A 21,702-nucleotide genomic window follows, 5' to 3' on the forward strand; every position below is an offset into this window, starting at 1 on the left:
ATGAAAGGTGGTAATGAGTATTTTAAAAGGGAGTGATCCTTAGTTCTATAGGTGGACGGCTTTTCGAGATATCGCCATAAAGGTGGACCAGGGGTGACGCTAGAATCTAATATATATTATAAATGGGAAAGTTTGGATGTTTGGATGTTTGTCCAGACGTTTGTCTTTGTGACTCAATCACGCAAGAACGGCTGGACCGATTTGGATGAAATTTTGCACACATATAGCCAATAGTCTAGAAGGATCTACTAGCTATATATTTTTGAAAAGGGGCGTGTTCCCCGCCCCCTAGGAACAGTTATAATTTAATTATTATATTTTTTCGTCTTTGCGACTGAATCACGCCAGAATGGCTACAAGGATTTTGATGAAATTTGGGACACAGACAGTAGTCTACTAGCGAAATTTTTTTCGAACATGGAAAGAGGGGTGGTGTTTCCACGACCTCTTCGAGCAATTACTTTTTGATAATTTTTACACATTATAACTTTACGTATACTGGCCTTCACCAATATCACAGACTCAAGGGGTCAAATAAGTCGAGGGCTTACAAAGTAAGCAGTGACACCCTCCGCCCCTCCCCCCTTTATCTACCCTCTGGTGTAAAATCTATAAATTGTTATAACTCAATATAACTTTTCTCCTAAATCAATAGTTTTTGGTATCTGGCACATACAGATCGAGATCTAGACAATTTTGGAGGAACGATCAGTGGTCCTCTCCTTTTACTCCCGCCATCCGCCCTCCTTCAATTGTTTTTATTAGCACGCTTTTATTAGCTTTACCTGTATGTTTCTATGTAACTTTTCATTAGCTCCAATGCGCCTGCTGCCTTGTTAACATGGTTTTATAATTAGCTTCACCTTATTTGTAATCCCGTAAGGGTCATATGGAGACCCTTCCGGGATCATTTCTGGATGGTTTTCGGGATCGTCCGGGATCCCGCCGGGGTAATTTCGGGACTTTGTCAGGACTATAGGGAATTTCCGATCCTATCGTAGGGATCGTGAAGCTCCGACAAAGTTTGTACCGTTGTCGGAGTAGACGTTTTTGGGACATCCGCGTCTAGATATAAAACGGGCAAAAGCCGCAAGAAATGATGGGGTGCTGAGGTCAGTAGTGGCCTCCAGATGAATCGCTCGTGTGGAAAAACACACGAAAAGGCAGACATAGCCTTTGGATAGTCGACACCCTCTGCCGCGGTAACTTTTAATGTCGAAGGGTCCGGCAAAGTCGACTCCAGTATTCGTGAATGCACGGCTGAATGTCGTGCGTTCGCGAGGGAGAATACCCATAAGTTGGGTCTGAGCACGCTTTCGGTGTACAGTGCAAACTTTGCAATTGTGAATTGTAGCCCTAATCATGGTTTTGATGTTAGGTATCCAGTATTGGGTGCGTATCAGACGCAACATGAGTTGGTTCTCCCCATGCAAACTTTGTTGATGAAACATTAGGACTGTAAGACGGGATAACCTGCAGTTGTATGGAAGGAGGATTGGGTGGCGTTCATTAAAAGCTAAGTCCTTTGACGCCCCGAGTCGCCCTCCTACCCGAATGATGCCATGTTGGTCTAGATAGGGATTAAGTGAGAGAATTGCACTTGCAATTGGTTTTCCGGCCTTTAGATAATTATATTCGGAACTATAATGTTGTTTCTGATAGATTTTAATTAAAAGTCGTGTAGTGGCCTTAATTTCATCAGGGGAGATTAGGTGCGGCATGACCTGGAATGAATTTTTTGTTTCGGGGTGGGTTCTTCGGTAGAACCTCATAACGTGTGATAAGACCCGTAGAGCCCTAGGTAGGTCGGAAAAGCGTTGAAGAATATCGGTAGGATTGACGGTTGTTGTTGCGCAGGTCTTTGCCCTCTTTTCCTCTACGGAGGTGATGTAGTCACTTTCTTGTGCTGGCCATTGGGAAGTGTCTTCTTGCAGCCAAGAAGGTCCCTGCCACCACAACGAATTGTTGACCAATTCAGACGCAGGTAATCCTCTGCTGCCTAAATCTGCTGGGTTGGACTCTGAGTTCACGTGCAGCCAGTCCCTATGTCCGACCATGTCGATGATCTTGGTGATCCGATGTGCGACGAAGGTTGACCAGGAACAGGGCGGTTTCCTTATCCATGCGAGGACGATCGTTGAATCCGTCCACAGGTGCACTTTCACTGGTCCCAACTTGAGATTCCTGAGAATTGATTCGGTGATTTCCGCTAACAGCACGGCTCCGCAAAGCTCCAATCGTGGAAGAGAAAGAGTTTTCACTGGGGCTACTCGGGTTTTGGCTAGAAGTAGGTTTGTGCAGACATTATCATCCGTTTTGACACGCATGTAAATGACTGCTGCATAAGCCTTCTCGGATGCGTCACAAAATCCATGGATCTCGATGTCGGTTCCTGGAGAAAAGTTGACCCATCTAGGTATCCGGATTTTATCGATTTCATGGTATTGGTCGGTGAAGGTTTTCCATCGTTCCAGCGTACTGGTAGATACTGGTTCGTCCCAAGCGGTGCCTTCCAACCAAATACTCTGCATGAGTATTTTTGCCACAATGACCATTGGTGCCAGCCATCCTAAGGGATCGAAAAGTTTGGCGATTGCTGATAGTATCGCTCTCTTCGTAATGTTTTCCGGGTTGTCCAGCGTCCCTGCTTGAAAATAAAATAAATCGGATAGGGCATTCCATCGAATGCCTAACGCTTTCACTGAACTGGTATCTTCGAATGCCAGGAAGTTTTCATTGAGTAGGTCTGCTTTGGGGATGTCCCTTAGAATGTCCTCTGAATTGGATGTCCATTTGCGAAGTGGAAAGCCCGCTGAGTGTAGGACTTGACGAATTTCATCTCTGGCTTTAATAGTCGAGGTGATCGTATGTCCACCCGCTAACACATCATCTACATACATGTATTCTCGCAGTATGCTAGCCGCTGTAGGGTGCGAGTTTGAGACGTCGTCTGCTAGTTGTAGGAGCGTTCTTATCGCGAGATATGGAGCGCAATTCACCCCGAAGGTAACCGTCTTTAATTCGTAAAGACTAATAGGGTCATTCGGGGAAGTGCGATGCACAATACGTTGAAATTTGGTGTGATTTTCGTTCACCCAAATTTGTCGATACATCTTTTCGATGTCGCTATTGAATACGAAGCGGTATAGTCTCCATCGTAAGATAAGTATGGGTAGATCGGCTTGTAGGACTGGGCCTGGGAGGAGAATATCGTTTAAGCTATTGCCGTTGGCCGTAGGGCTCGAGGCGTTAAATACTACGCGTACCTTGGTGGTTGTACTTTCTGCTTTTACAACGGCGTGGTGGGGCAGGAAATAATTATCCGAATCGTCGGATGGAATATTCTTTTCAATTTTTCTCATATGTCCGAGCGTTTCATATTCTGACAACACTCGAACATATTCTTTTCCTAAATCTGGGTTTTTTATTAGCCGCCCCTCATTCCGGAAGAATTGAGAGCATGCACGCTTCAGGGATGGTCCTAAGTTAATATTGTTAGGGTAATCCTGCCGGAATGGTAGTGACACGGTGTACCTTCCATTCTCACTTCGCTGCGTTGTTTCTTTAAATATTTGTTCACAGTACCTTTCATCCTCATTTAATATTTTATTTTTGGGTACATTTTCTACCTCCCAGAAAGCTTTGAGTTGATTGTCTAACGCAACCTCGTTGTAAAAAGACATAATGCTCTTCGTTGGATTCGGTGATTCGATACGACCGGTTAGTATCCAACCGAACACTGTCTCTTGGGCTAAGAGTGTGTTTAGCACATTCTTCTTTATACCGCTCATTATAATGTGGGGATATATGTCTCCGCCAAGTATGAGGTCTACGTCTTCGTTGACGTAGAACCTCTTGTCTGCCAAAATCAAGTCTGGGAATGCCTGCATAGTCATTGCGTTGATATGGCAGGATGGAAGATTCCCAGTGAGTTTCGTTAGAACTAGTACGGGTGTAGTCAGGCTGAAGCAGGGATCCACTGGTGAACGTAGTTCGATGTTGGATGCTTCTTTCACCTGAGCTGACACCGCATTTGTGATGCCTGAAACATGGGCATGCATTTTCCTCGCTGGCAAATTGATTCTGCGTTTCAGTCTTTCAGTTATAAAGGAACATTCAGACCCAGAATCAATTAATGCCCGCGCGGAGAAGTCGGTACCATTATGGTGAATGTGTACGCGAGCAGTTCCTAATAGCACGCCTGTGCTGGAATTGGCAGGGCAGGATTTGACATTCTGATTCGCCGAGGAAGGTGGTTGTCCCGATTCCTGCCTTTTCCTTGCCTGTGCCGAAGTTGATGGGGCATTATCCGCATCTTTGAAGGGATTTCGTACCGCCGGTTGCTGAAGTGTGTCCGCATGCAGGAGCGTGTGGTGACGAGAGTGGCATTTGGAACAGTTGTACGAACTGGTGCACCTCGTCACTGTGTGTCCTGGGGATAAACAATTCAGGCAGCCGTTTGTGGATTTGACGAATTTAATCCTTTCTACCGGATTTAAATCGCAAAAACGTGAACAGTTGCGTAATCTGTGCTCCGTAGATTTGCACATTTTACATATTGATTTTGTTGTTTGCTTGGTTACTTTGGTTTGAAAAGCACCAAGTCTTTTTGTAGGGTTTTCCGTCGACTGGCGCGACGTGTTTGATTTTTGCACTTTAGAAGTGGCATTCCCTGTAAAACCAGACACGGTTTCAAGTGTCTGGAAACGATTTGACAAGAATTTGTCCATATCCTCCCACTTGGATATGTCCGTCTTGTGATCAATGCTCTGCTCCCATAGAGCCAACGTATTTTCAGGTAATTTTGTCGAACATAAATAGGTAATAATCGCATCCCAATTTGAAACATCGATCTGATGTGTTTTTAAAGATGCCAAGCAATTATTTATGTCGCGCTGTAAGGTTTTGATAGAGCTGCCGCACTCACTATCTATCTTTTTTAAATTAAACAAAATTTGTAGTTGTGAGTTTACGAGAATCCGTTTATTCTCGTATCTCTCACATAGGTTTTTCCAGGCTGTTTCGAAGCCTTCATTTGTCAAAGGACATTTCTTGACAATGTCCTTTGCCTCACCTTGGGTTTTTTGGTTAAGGTGGAATAACTTTTCTACCGGGCTTAAGCGACTGTTATTTTTATAGATGGCCGTGAACAGGTCACGAAACGTTGGCCAAGATAGGTAGTCGCCCTTGAATACCTCAGTATCGCAAGCTGGCAGGCGGATACTGTGTTCGCGCCCGCGTTCTCCCTCAGGTTTGACTGCCCTATCTTTTTCCTCCTTCAATTTGGCTTGAAGTTCAGCCATGTTTGACATGCATCTCAGGAATACGGCATATGCCGCTTTATGCTTGATCTTGACCGCTGCAATTTTCTTTGCGTCGAGCGTGTCAGAGCCAAGCAACTCCTCTAGGGCGTTCTCTGCTTTTTCCAACTTAGCTTGCAACTCTTTTTGCTGTATTGCAAGAGTGTGTACAGTGTGCAGAGCCGCATTGATGTCATTAAAATCGGCCTCGAATTCGATTATTCGATCGGCCAATCTAATATATGATTCCATGTTCATGGATTAAAATTTGTGATCAAATTAAAAGGGGTTGTAAAACTGAAAAAACCTGTGCGAATCACCCAACCAACAATGCTTAAAATATAGAAAAACTCTTTATTTAACGCTTTCAATTTGTTTATTTTTTCACTGACTTTGCAGCTTATTTGTGCCGAAAAGCAGGGAGAAGGGGAGAGCAACAACAACGTCTTTTGTGGAATTAAAGGGGCCACTCGCCACTTCAACGTTAAAATTTGTTATAAATAAGTGCGCGCGCTGATATAACAACTCGACGAAAAGTGTCAAAACTCAGTGAAAACTGTTGTAAAAACTGTGTCGATTTAGTTAGTGAAAATTAAAGTGCTTGAAAAGAAAATGAAAATTGCCACAGCCGTATGGCGTGAGATTTTTATGTGAATGTGAGGTTATGTGCACCTCTTCCTTGTGCTGTGTCCGGAGAGCCTTACCGCTGGTGGGGGGACAGACCAGATAGTCACAAGGAATGTTAAACGACGTTATAAAAAATAAATAATGCAACGCGTTTGCACCTATTTTTCTTTTTGGCACTACACAGGTTTTTACACTTTTCGCGGTCAGTTACAAGCACTTATGGCACTTCAAATGGATTTTTGCACTTTTTATTTATTATTTTTTAACCAAAAAAATGTGGCAAGAAATATTGCACTTACTTTGAACTTTTTGGTGATTTGTATTCCGGTGTGGCACGTAGCTTGTGTGCTGCAGTGGCTTCCGCTGGCTGTCGCTTGCTCAGTGTTTTGACGCTGGTGTTAAATAATAGACTTTTTGTTGGTGGGCAAAATACTTTTCCTGATGAATTTTGTGAGGAATTCTTAAAATGTGTGCGGTCAGCTATGGTCTTATGTTGTGGACTGTAATTTATATCGCTGTGGTTCCTTTTTCGGGGAGAAGGACCAAATGTACGGCCGCTGTGCGTCTAATCCTGGAGAGGTGGGCGCACCGGGGTCGATCTCAATGGGAATATGGCGTGTGGAAATAAAAATAGGAGAATACGAGATTTCTCGTTATAATGATATGTTTTATTGGGTAGCTAACAAATATACAGGAAAATATATTACCTTGTGAAAATGTGACTACGGCAGAGATCGCTGGCGGCAGATGTGTACGCGTTGGCTGTTGAAATCAAAGAGGCCGGTTGTATAGCAAGCTACAACCGTTGACCCGCAAAATCCTCCGTTTTAGAGGGGAAAGGCACCCACACATCAACCCCGACATGCATATGCATGAGTGCTGACAAAAAGCACACATACACGTGCATGTACATGCATGCACATGCATGAGGGTGATGGTGTGGGTGGTTATAAATTAATTCGAGTATCGAGTATCGATTTGCAGAGTTGCATTGGGGGGGGGGGGGGGGGGGGGTCGCAATCAGATGCGGAAAAGTTAGGCATCCTGCCTAAACATCCAGTAACTTAAAATTATCTTGCGAGGAGGGTCTGCATCCAATTTTAAGTAACAGCTTGCATCACAAAGGGATTTTAGTTGTGACCCAATTTTAGAGTTTCGAAACTATAAAATCCAATGTTTTGGAGGAACGCGATTATTTGAAGGCGGGTTATGTACCGTTAAATAATTTTTAAAATCAATGGACTGGGCATTTCTTAATGGCTTGAACGGCCCGACCGTTGCATATAATACTTTTCGAGAAAATTTAAATCTTGCCATAACTTACTATGCCCCTGTTAAAAGACTAATTACCCGAAATTAACCACCTTGGTTTTGTTCTAGGCTTTGTAATTTAAAGAATTTTAAAAATAAAGAATTAAAAAAGTTAAAAAATGTAATCTGGAGACTAACCAACTTAATTTCCTTCGCTTCAGAAAGGATTTTGATTATCTCCATGGCTTTTTGTTTCGGAATTACATGTATAAAATTGAAAATAACCTTAAATCTAACCCATCGGGGTTCTGGCGTTTTATTGACTCAAAACGTAAAACTAATGGTTTCCCCACCAGCTTGCATTATAATGGTGATTCTTCGCGGCGGCCGGACGGCGGACAGTATTAGCGGACGGATTGGCGCAGTGGCGGGATTAGCACGGCGGCTGGACGGCGGACAGTCAGCCCTATTCTTGAATCCATCGTAGAAAATCTATGAATACTACCCTCCGCTACGAATACGAAGAATTTGCTATCACTGAACTCATGTGAAACCGAATATATTGTAAATAAAAAATTTCAATTTAAATTTTAGTTTAAAATTGCGTTATATCATTTAAAAAAAGTTTAGTGCTTAAAATGGATTCCATATCATTTGCAGCTTTGTTAGAAGAAAATGAGCAAGAAAGGCGTGATTTAAAAATTACGAGGAGTCTTGAAATTAGAAGAGGCTATGTATGTGAAAGGATCCGTGTTTTAATGAACTTATAAAGGTTTTAAAAAATTGTGTTTTATAAAAACTTTCCGCCTAAACAAGGCTGCGTTTACCTACGTGCTCGATGTTATAAATGAAAGAAGTACACCGTTCGGTGGGTCATGTTCAATGAGGCCTCTAACTAGCTTAGCATCGGTAAAACTTTTTTTTTTGCGGAAAGTAGCTATCAGCACGGAGTTGGAAAAGATTTGGCTTTCCGATGTGTCAGACCACATTTTCCAAAGTTTTGAAAGATGACTTACTAATTATCCAAACGCGGCTATGACCACAATTGATATACTTATACATGACCAACGAAGAGAAACGTAGCGTAAAAAGGGAGTTCTACGAAAAATGTAGGTTTCAGGGTGTAATCGTGTTTTATAGTTTTTGCAAATAATTGTCATTATTATAAGACCCTTAAAAATTAAAATAAATATTTTAGTAATTTAATTTTAATTTAATTCTTTTAAACCTTCTTCCAAATCTGTGAAGCTAAGTTGCCGATATGCATACGTATTACAAAAGCATTACTTACTAGATAGTTGCATCTTTTGTTGGTGGCGCAATACTATTTGCAATGTTTCCCCAAAATTTGTTAACCTCCTCCGTTGGGTACTTTGTAAAGCCTAGCGCCATTTCAGGGTGCTGCTGCAATAGGTCAAGTAAGCAGGAACATTGTTGGTGAGTTGTGACAATTTTTGACCTATTATAACAATAGATTGTAATTAAATTAGTATACATATCACTTTTTATAATATACTGTCACGGATATTAGCATCACTAAGCTATACCATCACTAAGGCCATGCTAAGCAGTATTTACGTCAATAATCAAATCAAGTATACACATATATAAGGCAGCCCAGAGAGATGTCACACACATATGCATTTACTTATACGCCTATGTGTACTCGAGAGACTGTAAACTACAAACATTCACATCAATAATTCAATCATTATGTATCTACATAAACGAATAAATAATTGCGTCTACACAGATGGACGTATACGAGCAGTGGAGCGGCAATGCACAAACACATGCATATATCTATCTGAGTTGTCACAAGAGAGGGCAATAATTTGTGCACGTAGTTGTGGCTGGCGATTTTGTAGCCGAAACAAACTAGTAAGTTCTGGAATGGAAAAGCCTAGATGTATGCAATTAGAAATCAAAAAGTATAAAAGGCGCGACAGTAAAGGCGAGGGTTTGAGTTTGATTTGAGTTGTCAAGCAGTTACGACTAAGACGATATCTAGCGAGCAATAGCAGTATTATTTTGAATAGTGGAGTTTCATTTGAGCTATCAGTTTGGTTATTAAGCTATTCGTTGCACAGTTTGAGTGTTATTGTGAAGTATTTTAATAAATGCCATTTTTCCATTATTCAATATTGGAGTTATTTATTCAACAGTTTAGCGATACGAACCTAGCAAAAGGGCAAATAAGAGGAATTTGTAGCAAATTCGTTACAATTGGTGTCAGAAGAGGAATTGTTGAATAAATTCCAGACGACAACAAGGATATGGCAAAGTTCAGTGAAGTGAAGATCCAGCAACTAAAGAAGGAGTTGCAGAGCCGTGGATTGAATACAAGCGGCGTTAAACTGGAACTTCAGGCACGGCTGCGAGAGGCAATGGAAGCAGAAGGAATTGATGTGGAAGAGTGTGACTTTCATCTTGATGGCGAGGAAATAACAAAAATGGAAGAAACACAGCAGACAATGACGAACACAGACCTGAACATGATATTGGCTGCAATATCGGCACAAATGTCCGAAATGTCATCACAAATATCCACCAACATGTCATCTCAACTGGAATCGCAAAAGACAGGTATTACATCCAAGATGGAAACTCAGCTGGAATCGCAGGAGAACCGTATAACAGCGAAGATTGAAGCACAAGAAACACGTATTTCAGAAATGTCGACACAAATTGCTTCACAACTGGAATCGCAGGAAACCCGTATAACATCAAAGATGGAAGAACAAGAGGAGCGCTTATCATTGCAGGTGGCATAACAGTTAGAAGCATAGGAAGCAAGGGTAACATCAAAACTGGAAGCGCAGGATGCAAAAATCGCTCAATTTCAGGCAGAGGTCGATGATTTGAAGGGTCGTATGGAGCAGTTACAATTAAATCGTTCAGCAGTTTCAGCGAGTAATCCAAAGGTAAAAACACCATCCTTTGACGGTTCTGTTCCTTTCCAGGTCTTTAAGCTACAGTTTGAGAAGACCGCAGCAGTGAACAACTGGAATGCGGAAGATAAAGTTGCTGCACTGTTCGTGGCATTGAAATGGCCTGCAGCGGAAATCTTACAGACGATTCCAGAGTACGAACGGAACAGTTATGAAGCATTGATGGCTGCTGTAGAACGACGTTATGGAAGCGAGCATAGGAAACAGATATTCCAAATTGAGTTGCAAAACCGTCACCAAAGAGCGGATGAAACTTTGCAGGAGTTTGCCTCGGATGTTGAAAGGTTGGCTCATCTCGCAAATGCGGACGCACCCGTGGAATACACCGAGAGGGTAAAAATCCAGAGTTTCATAAATGGCATACGGGACGTGGAAGCGAAGCGAGCTACATACGCAAACCCAAAGCTGACATTTTCTGAAACGGTATCGCATGCATTGACTCAGTAAACGGCCTCACTATTGAGTAAACCAGCATACAAAGCTCATCGTGTGGAAGTGGAAAGACCAGATTGGGTAGACACAATTTTGGAAGCACTGAAGGGATCACAACAGAAAAATGCCGGAATTATTAAATGTTTCAAGTGCAGCAACCCAGGTCATAATGCACGACATTGCAGCAGCGGTCCCAATAGCTCCAACAATGTGGGTGGTCGTAAACGCAGAGCAGAAGGTTATGAGGAAATCTCCAAGACCACTCAATCGTTAAACTAAATCGAGTCAGCCGCAAGGGGCGACAGCTGGCTCCCGCAACTGAATACCCCATAATCTCTATCTCGCAGATTGGAATAAGATCGAGCAATCTTACTGTTGGAGGACATGTGGACGGAAAGGAACGTTTACTGACTTTAGATACGGGTGCATCTCATTCCATCATTCGAGCGGATTTAGTCAACAAAAAGATAAGACCATTGCTTGGAGCAAGGTTACGTACAGCCACGGGAGAGGACACCAGGGCATCAAGATCGACATGCAAAGCAAGACGATGCGATATAAAACATGGATGTACCACTTAGTTTCGGCTACGAGAGAGGCTTCAGCAGTAAAAGAGTGCTGGTGGAAGAGAGTCAGCAAATACCACCAAAATCCGAAGCAGTCATCTGGGCAAAGGATGATGGAGATTGTGGGACAAACAAATTGTGGGTTGTCGAAGCAGCAAACAAATCAGCACTAAACATACTTGTAGGAAAAACCCTGGCTATGACAAAACAAGATGGACGTATTCCGGTAAGAGTACTCAATGATTTCAAGTCACCACTCAAACTGACTAAAGGAGCTATTTTGGGAAGATGCCAAGAGGCTGAAGTAGTTATTAACTGTGAACAGCTCCAGGAACACGTTTCAGCTAGTAATACTGATCTTTCAATTGACATCACGGCATGGACGCAGGGGCTAGAGGAAGCATATCAGAGTAAGGCAAAACAATTGCTCCTACAGTACGCGAACATATTTCACCAGGATGACTCTAAACCAGGCCGCACCAACGTTGTGAAACATCAAATTGACACTGGAGATGCGAGGCCGATCCGTCAGGCTCCACGTAGTGTTCCACTGGCGAAGCGGGAAGTGGTGAGTCAAATCATTCAAGAAATGAGCGACAGCGGCGTCATCGAACCATCAGCTAGTCCATGGAGCTCACCGGTAGTACTTGTAAAAAAGAAGGATGGAAAAATGAGGTTTTGTGTGGACTACCGGAAGTTGAATGACGTAACGAAAAAGGATAGCTACCCATTGCCCAGAATTGACGACACTCTGGACTCGATATCTGGTACGAAATGGTTTTCCACACTGGACTTGAAAAGCGGCTACTGCCAAGTTGAAGTGAAGGAAGAAGATAAAGAGAAAACAGCCTTCAGTGTGGGTGATGGTCTTTGGCAATTTACAGTGATGCCTTTTGGACTTTGTAATGCACCAGCTACTTTTGAGAGACTCATGGACCAGGTACTGAAAGGACTACATTGGAAAACATGCTTGGTGTACCTGGACGACATCATCGTATTGGGCAAGAATTTTGATGAACATCTTAAGAACTTGGAGGAAGTTTTCCAGAGAATAGCTGGCGCTGGTCTGAAGTTAAGTCCCAAAAAGTGTGCGCTGTTTAAAAAGGAAGTAAATTATTTGGGTCACAAGGTAACGACAGAGGGCATCTGCACTGCGAACGAAAAGATAGAGGCTATAAAGGATTGGCCAATACCACAGAACCTACATGAATTGAGAAGTTTTCTTGGGCTGTGCACATATTACCGCCGATTTGTACCAAATTTTTCCAGCGTAGCCCATAGCCTCCATGAGCTTACAAGAAAAAATAAAGCTTTTGAATGGAAGAAGGAGCAAGAAGTGGCTTTCCAAACATTGAAGGAGCGTTTGTGCACTGCCCCAATGTTAGCATAACCGATTCCAGGAGCAACATTTATTCTAGATACAGATGCGAGTGGATATGCTATAGGAGGCGTTTTATCACAACTGGTCGATGGACAGGAAAAGGTAGTTGCATATTACAGCCGTTCGATTGGAAAATCAGAGAGGAACTACTGGTTTACGCGGAGAGAGCTGTTGGCATTGGTAGAGTGCATTAAACATTTTCACAAATACATCTACGGCCAAGCGATTCCGTGTCAGAAGACATTATAGATGTCCGGCTAATGACTATAACGTGTACGGATGAATGGGACAAGGAACAACTAAGGAAGTGTCAGCTAGAAGATACAGATCTGTCACATGTTATGCAAGGGCTAGAACGAAACGAAAGACCAAGCAGAGAGGAGATGTCAGCAGAGAGTCCCATTGCGAAGTCATATTGGGCACAGTGGAACAGTTTAGAATTGATATCCGGTTACTTGCATCGAGTATGGGAGAGTGAGGATGGTCAATGCAAGAAGAAACTGATAGTTGTTCCCAGAAAGAGGATTCCTGACGTGCTCAGCGAGCTGCACAATGGTCCAAGTGGAGGTCGTCTTGGAATCACGAAGACACTGGAGAAAATTAAGCAGAGATTCTATTGGGTTGGTTGCCGTCAGTCGGTCACCGAGTGGATTGCCAATTGCGAGGTATGCAACAGAGCGAAAGGGCCAAAAACCCGAAGTCATGGCCAGGTGAAGCAGTATATTTCAGGTGCACCTTTGAAAGGATCGCCATGGATGTCGCAGGTCCATTTCCTACTAGCAACCGCGGAAACAAATACGTACTGGTGGTTATGGATTATTTCAGTAAATGGCCAGAGGTATACCCAATCCCAAACCAAGAAGCAGAAACAGTAGCAGAAGTGGTTAAAAACGAATGGGTTGCAAGGTATGGTGTACCAATGGAGTTACATTCTGACCAAGGCAGGAATTTTGAATCAGCTGTGTTCCAAGAAATATGCAAGAAGTTGGGCATTCGAAAAACACGGACAACTGCATTGCATCCTCAGTCCGATGATATGGTGGAACGTTTCAATAGAACATTGCAGGAGCATTTAAGAAAAGTAGTAGACAAGTACCATAAGGACTGGGATACACACATATCATTATTCTTGATGGCCTACCGATCGGCAGTACATGACACAACGGGCCAAACTCCCGCAAAGGTAATTTTTGGCAATGAACTTCGACTGCCAGCTGATTTGAAGTATGGGATAGATGCCGATGCGGAGAGGAATGTCAAGAAATCCACTGATGTCTTGGAAGAAGAGCTGAGAGAGATACACGATCTGGTAAGGCAACGAGCAAAGATTATGAGTGACAAGATGAAAGCGAGGTACGATAAAGCAATTAATTCGGAAGGGTTTCAGGAAGGAGATTTGGTGCTGCTATACAACCCACAACGAAAAAAAGTTTGTCCCCGAAATTGCAGTGTAACTGGGAAGGCCCATACAAAGTTGTAAAACGGATCAACGATGTAGTGTACCGTATACAAACCACTACCAAACCACGAACCAAAATGAAAGTGGTTCATTTGGAAAGATTAGCAGCGTTTAGATCAAGAGATTTGTCTGATCGGGACGATCAGACTTAGGTGGAGGGCAGTGTCACGGATATTAGCATCACTAAGCTATACCATCACTAAGGCCATGCTAAGCAGTATTTACGTCAATAATCAAATCAAGTATACACATATATAAGGCAGCCCAGAGAGATGTCACACACAGATGCATTTACTTATACGCCTATGTGTACTCGAGAGACTGTAAACTACAAACATTCTCATCAATAATTCAATCATTATGTATCTACATAAACGAATAAATAATTGCGTCTACACAGATGTCCGTATACGAGCAGTGGAGCGGCAATGCACAAACACATGCATATATCTATCTGAGTTGTCACAAGAGAGGGCAATAATTTGTGCACGTAGTTGTGGCTGGCGATTTTGTAGCCGAAACAAACTAGTAAGTTCTGGAATGGAAAAGCCTAGAAGTATGCAATTAGAAATCAAAAAGTATAAAAGGCGCGACAGTAAAGTCGAGGGTTTGAGTTTGATTTGAGTTGTCAAGCAGTTACGACTAAGACGATATCTAGCGAGCAATAGCAGTATTATTTTGAATAGTGGAGTTTCATTTGAGCTATCAGTTTGGTTATTAAGCTATTCGTTGCACAGTTTGAGTGTTATTGTGAAGTATTTTAATAAATGCCATTTTTCCATTATTCAATATTGGAGTTATTTATTCAACAGCTTAGCGATACGAACCTAGCAAAAGGGCAAATAAGAGGAATTTGCAGCAAATTCGTTACAATACTTATATTTTATTTGTTTAATATGCCTTTTTATTCTGAATTTTTAATGATTTTACTTTTTCCCGCAAACTGATACGCGTCGTAGAAAATTTGTACGAAACTCTACGATTTCACAGTTCGAGTGTGATCAGTGAAGGCTTTCTACGAATTTCGAACTTACGATGGATTCAGTAAACGTACTTTCGTAGAATTTACGAAAATCGAGTATACGATGGATTCAAGAATAGGGCTGAGTATTAGCGGACGGATTGGTGCAGTGATATGGGCGTAGTGGCGGGATTAGCACGGTGGCTGGGCGGCGGATAGTATTAGCGGACGTATGGATGTTGCGGTAGGGACGCAGTGACGGCACCAGCGAGCTGGATGGACGGTGATACGGTAGCGGCGGCTAAAGGTCGTCGTAGCAGCGCCGCAACCCTCGGTAGGATAGCGGGCGGCCAACGGTCGTCGGAGTAGCGGCGCAACGGCGGTAGGATAGCGGGCGGCTGACGGTCGTCTTAGCGGCGGCGCAACGGCGTAGGATAGCGACGACAACAGTAGGGCAACGGAGCGCGTGCCAGTGGCGTGGCCAAGGCGACCTGCGATAAATGAAGTGACAACAGTAAATGCATTCTCTTTTATACTGCTTCTGCTATGATGCGAGTGAGAAATGAACCGCCAATTGGGTACTTCAGTTTGCCATTTACTGTGAGTTGGCGTGCTGTGTGAATATTGTTGTTATCGCCAAATGCCATTCGCATGCATTGGTAAACATTTTTTTTATTTATTACGGTGTTAATTAATTTGCGTTCTTGGGTCATATAGGTGGCTGCTATTTTTTTTGCAAATTAAATTTAAAGTACACATTAAATTGCCTTATTTTCTAAATTTATATACAAAAATGGAATCTTTCATACAAAAAGCAGAAGCGATCTTGGAATTCGAACGGATTTCAATGATCAACCCAAAGTTGGCCACTTCATAATCTCCCTCAGTATTCAGCAGGGTGAATTTAAAATTATGTGGGAAAAGAAGAAGCTACCTCCTCAACTCAGGGGCTGCAAGCAAAAGAACTTTCTTCAATTAAAAAGAAATAAAAATTGTCATACCAATCGTATGTACGATGCTTGACTGCAATGGGTAAGTTTTCTGACAAGTTATCCAAGGGCACCAAGGAGACTGAAGCTCCAACCACCCGAACCCACAATATGCGTCTTCCTCCGTGCGATACAGCTGTGTTCAAGGGTGACTATTTGTCGTGGCCAACATTCCGAGATATGTTCACGGCCATTTACATATCGAACCGAAGGACCTTGCCCCGATTGAGAAGCTATTCCATCTTAGTCAAAAAACTCAAGGGGAGGCCAACGATATTGCAAGCAATGCACCTGTCACTAATGAAGGTTTTGATATTGCCTGGAAGAGTTTAACTGAAATGTATGAAAATAAGCGTAGTTTAGTGAAGGCTCAACTCGACACCGTCTTCGGCATAAAGCCCATAGAGTCTGATTGTGGTAAATCAATAAAGGATTTACAATTAAAATTGAATAATTGTATGACATCATTAAAAGGTCATACAATAGATCTGTGGGACGCCCTCTCTGTATACCTGTGTGCTGAAAAATTGCCCGAAAGCAGCCTCTCGCTTTGGGAACAGTCTTTGGGGAACAAGACAGAGATAGCTAAATGGGAGGACATGAATAAATTTCTTTCTGACCGATTTCTTGCGTTGGAAAACGTGTCTGGCCATAGAGGCAATAAGACTTCAAAAAGTTTTAAGCCTCATATTACAAAACCAACTCCTGAACCCCACCAAAAAGAGGTTGGCAGCTTTCAAACAAGCGTCAAGAAATTTAATTGTAAAATGTGTCACACAAATGAGCATAAACTACGCAACTGCACGAAATTCCTTAAACTTTCACCTACTCGTAGAGTCGATTTTATTAAGAGAAATAATAGCTGCCTGAATTGTTTATTGTCTGGAGATACTGTGTCGAAATGTGCAAGCTCATACAACTGCATCACTTGTCATTCTCGACACAACACGCTCCCACATATACAAAAAACTCAACAAAAGAAAGCAGCTCATGCAAAGCATTCGGATGATGATGCCCCATCAACATCAAAACAAGCAAGAGAGAGACAAAATTCAAAGTCACATGAGAAGCAAGTCTCGAATGTGCAATCTTGTCATGCGAATACAACCACAGGTGTACTGCTAGGCACTGGTCGTGTCAACATTAATTACAATAATAACAATTTTTCAGCTAGAGCCCTAATTGACTCTGATTCCGATTGCTCGTTCATCACCGAACGTCTTAAACGTCGAATTAACCTGCCATTCAAGAAAATTCGCGCTCAAGTTTCCGGTATTACCAACGCATTGTCTTCACAGGTCAAGGAATCTTGTTCAATAGAGTTGCGGTCCCTAGTTGACCCATTATTCTCTTTGAACGCAACGGTCCTTGTGCTGCCTCAACTAACAGGGAATCTTCCAACGTGGCAGATCAGCGCGATGACAAAGCAATCATTCCCAGATCTCGAGTTGGCAGATAAAAGATTCTTTGTAAATGAGCAAGTGGATCTAGTTCTCGGAGGGGACATTTACCCTCAAATAATTCTGAACGGATTGCAGAAGAATGTGCTTGGTACACTCTTAGCACAAGAAACTGTTTTCGGCTGGACTCTTACAGACCGTGCAGATGCTCATGAGCAAACAAACCGAATAGTCTCTTACTACAGTGACTTATCATTTGATAAACAACTATCCGCATTCTGGGAGCTCGAAGAACTCCCAAAAAACAAACGTCTAAATCCAGACGAACAATACTGCGAGGAATTGTATAGAAATACAACCACAAGGAATAATACAGGGAAATATACTGTCTCACTACCATTTAAACCGGAATTTTCTTCAAACATATCTCTAGGACCAACTCTTAAAAGAGCCTGCTCGCAGGTCTTCTGGAACGACACACGCCTCGCAAAAAATCCTACCCTACAAACGGCGTACAATCGAGTTGTGACCGAATACGAGGAATTAGAACATATGTCAAGGATCAACAGCATCATGCCACCAGACTCCTCTGACTATTATTTCCTACCTCATCACGCCGTCATCAAAGAAGAAAGTACCTCCACTAAAGTTCGCGTCGTATTTAACGCATCTAGTCCGACTGCAAACGGAGTAAGCCTAAACGACGTTTTTTATACGGGTCCTACCCTACAAGCGGACTTGACGATTCTCATTCTTCGCTGGAGACTATACAAATACGTCTTCAACAGCGATATTGAGAAAATGTACCGAAAAATTATGGTACATCCGAACCAAACAAAATATCAGCGTATAGTATTCCGTAGTAGCCCTGAAAACCCCATAGTTCTTTATGAACTGAAGACTGTGAGATTTGGGGTAAACTACGCTCCCTATCTTGCAACAAGGACGCTTTTACAATTGGCAAAGAACGTCGAAAACACCTTTCCAAATGCTTCCACAATACTCAAAGAGTATATGTATGTGGATGATATTCTTGCTGGTGGACACTGCATCCAATTAGCAATTACTGCCAGAGATCAAATATCTCAAGCCTTGCAATCAGCCGGCTTTCCACTACGAAAGCGGACAGCCAATTGCGATCAAATTCTAAAAGATATTCCTAAATAATATCTACTCAACAAAGATTTCCTGGATTTCGAAGATGCAAGTTCAGTGAAGGCACTAGGAGTAAGATGGAATGCACACAATGATGAGTTCTACTTCATCGCAAAACCAATGGAAAATGGCGACAATTTAACAAAAACAGCGATCCTATCGGCAATCGCTAAACTGTTCGACCCATTAGGATGGCTTGCACCAATAAGAGTTGTAGCCAAAATAATCATGCAAAATATTTGGCTTGACGGTACAAAATGGGATGAAGATTTATCCCCAATTACTACGGAACGTTGGAACACCTTTATGGAAAAGTATCATGAAATTAATAAAATTCGGATATCGCGATGGACACACTTCTCCCCGCACAACAAAGTGGAAATTCATGGTTTTGTGACGCATCAGAGAAAGCCTATGCCGCGGCTATATACCTACGAGTGGAAAACAACGACCAAGTTCTCATCAATTTGCTGTTGGCGAAAACAAAGGTAGCTCTGGTAAAAACCATCTCACTTCCCCAACTGGAGTTATGCGGAGCCGTACTACTCTCCGAAATGATGGAAACTATTCTAACAAATCTCAACTTAGTGAATCCAAAAACCTACTTATGAAACAATTCAACGATTGTACTGGCATGGATACGAAAGCCCCCTTGTTCATGGTCAACTTTCGTAGCGCACCGTATTACGAAAATCGTTGAAAATGTTGGAAATGATAACTGGCGCGATGTGGATTCGGGATCAAATCCAGCCGACTTGGCTAGCAGAGGACTTCCAGCACATGAACTGGTCAACAATTCGCTGTGGTCCTTCTGGGTTACGAAAAGACATCTCAAAATGGCCTACACAAGATATATCTTACAACACAACCAAAGAGGAGAAACGAGTGCAAGCTCATACAATCGCGACCAAAATTAATTGTGAAATTCTGGCTAGATTTTCGAATCTACCTAGAGCTTTGAGGGTGATATCTTATGTCTTGAGATCCTTCGAAAGAACTCATCCAAAGACAAAAGATTCCTTTAAGAAATCCTCGTGTCTGGTTTCATCAGATGAAATACAAACCACAACACAACGTTTAATGAGATTATCTCAACGGCAGTTTTATCCCACAAAATACAAAAATCTGAATTCAGGCAAGCTGGTAGATTGTAAAAGCGAAGTGCTTCCTCATTACCCTTTCTTAGACCAGTATGGCATTATAAGGACTGGTGGTCGCATCCGCGCGGCTCTAGACCTACCATACAATGAACGCCTTTCTCGCCTTTTAGTTCCGTTTATCCACGAAATCTCTTTGCATGGGGAAAATCAACTAATGTTTAGGCTTATTAGAACCCAATACTGGATTCCTAGGGTTAAAAATATGATAGAATCCATCATTCACAATTGCAAGGTCTGCACAATCTATAAAAAACTGGTAAAAACCCATCTTATGGGTAACCTTCCCAAGGAACGTACCAAATTTTCCCGACCATTTACTAATTCAGAGGTAGATTTTGCAGGACCATTCAACATAAAAAGTTATAGAGGTAGAGGGTGTCGAATTTCGAAAGGTTATGTCTGTCTGTTTGTCTGCTTTGCTACGAAAGCCATACATTTGGAAGCCACAACCGACCTTAGCACCCAATCCTTTCTCGCGGCACTTACCCGATTTATCGCCAGGCGAGGATGTCTGAAAAATATCTATTCCGACAATGGGACTAACTTTGTGGCTCCACTCACGATCACTTAGATCTGAGTTTAGGGCATTTATAGCTGATTCGCGTGAGAACGCATTGTCTAAATATGCTCATCAAATTCTGCAATGGCATTTCATCCCTACTGCCTCTCCTCATATGGGAGGTCTGTGGGAAGCAGGAGTAAAAAGCTTCAAAAGCCACTTTCGAAAAGTGGCAGGTAGGGATAAATATACATTTGAGGAATTCACAACCCTACTTTGTCGAATAGAGGCCTCGCGACCATTAAGTCCAGTGTCGAACGAATCGACCGACTTAGAACCATTAACCCCTGGCCATTTCCTGGTAGGCGGACATCTCCTCGCTCCTTCAGAAATATATTCCAATGAGAATCCTGCCTCCATAGTCAATAGATGGCATAAATTAAAAGCTTTGCATCAAACCTTTTGCAAAAGATGGAAAAGAGAATATCTCTTAGAAATGCAAAAGCGGGTTAAATGGAAACACCCGAAAGCAAACATCAAAATAGGGGATTTCGTCGTCGTGAAAGACGACAATGTAGCTCCAAACGAATGGAGACTTGGAAGAGTGGTCAAACTCCACCCAGGAGCATACGACCTTGTACAAGTTGTCGACATCACGACTGAAAAAGTTCAAATTACAAGGCCCTTGGCCAAACTGGTTCTACTTCCACCAGCAAATGAATCAAGTGGAGAGGTATCCACCGATGACCAAACCGACCCTTAAATCAGGACATTCCACTTCATCAAAATAGGTAATGCCATTTCTAATTATCGGCGTCCAAAGTAAACAACTTTTATTTCAAAATTAAAAAGCAAAAGTCGACAGGGTGCAGATACCAAGTCTATGAAAACTACAAACGAAATCCCTGAAAAATAACCTATATCCCCAGCGGAAACATACATAAAATACATAAATTAACCACAAAACTAACTACCAAACTAACTACACGCAAATTACCACGTACAAACGTTCAGTAGCCGCAGGGAAATACATTCGTTTATTCGCTTGGGTTCTTCTTCGTTTCAAAATCCTTCTAAGCTATCGGTTCCTAAATATAAAACGGTTTAATATTGTTTCAGAAAAATAACAGTCCAACTACAATAACTTGACAAAACTTTGGTTAACACAACCGGCATCATTCATTATCAAATTAATTTATCATGTTAAGTCAAGTTGGTGTAATTGGACTAACTACATAAGAAATCTAAGCCGCAAAAAAAAAAATTCCTATTATACCCATCCACATGCGGGTATAATTAGTAGATATCAAACCGATATCATTAAAACTACTCAACAAGAGCATAAATAATGGCTTGCATTGCGTTTTGTACAATGGTTTTTAACCATTGCATTAAAAAATTTGGGTAGTGTAATTTTACAATACACTAACAAAAAAAAAAAAAAAAACAGATGTGCATTTACTACGTCAATATGAATAAACAAAACCCATATTCGTAAATTGTGCATTTCTTTTTTTCCAATACAAAACAACATTTTTTTTTAAGTTTAACTCACAACATTTTTTGTTGGG

General features: G+C 42.0%; 1 protein-coding gene across 1 annotated transcript in view; it reads right to left on the minus strand.

Annotated features, from left to right (window-relative positions):
- LOC137241726 (uncharacterized) overlaps positions 1 to 15,595 on the minus strand; it is a 30,141-nt gene extending 14,546 nt beyond the window's left edge. Inside the window, exons 1-3 of the mRNA XM_067769176.1 lie at positions 15,528 to 15,595; positions 8,470 to 8,637; positions 6,227 to 6,319 (exon numbers count right to left, since the gene is read on the minus strand). Of these exons, the coding sequence (XP_067625277.1) occupies positions 6,227 to 6,319; positions 8,470 to 8,637; positions 15,528 to 15,595 (329 nt within the window). The remainder of the gene's footprint in view (positions 1 to 6,226; positions 6,320 to 8,469; positions 8,638 to 15,527) is intronic.
- Positions 15,596 to 21,702: the final 6,107 nt, after the last annotated feature.

The sequence above is a fragment of the Eurosta solidaginis genome, chromosome 2 (genome assembly GCF_040869045.1).
Source record: "Eurosta solidaginis isolate ZX-2024a chromosome 2, ASM4086904v1, whole genome shotgun sequence".
NCBI classification, from domain to species: domain Eukaryota; kingdom Metazoa; phylum Arthropoda; class Insecta; order Diptera; family Tephritidae; genus Eurosta; species Eurosta solidaginis.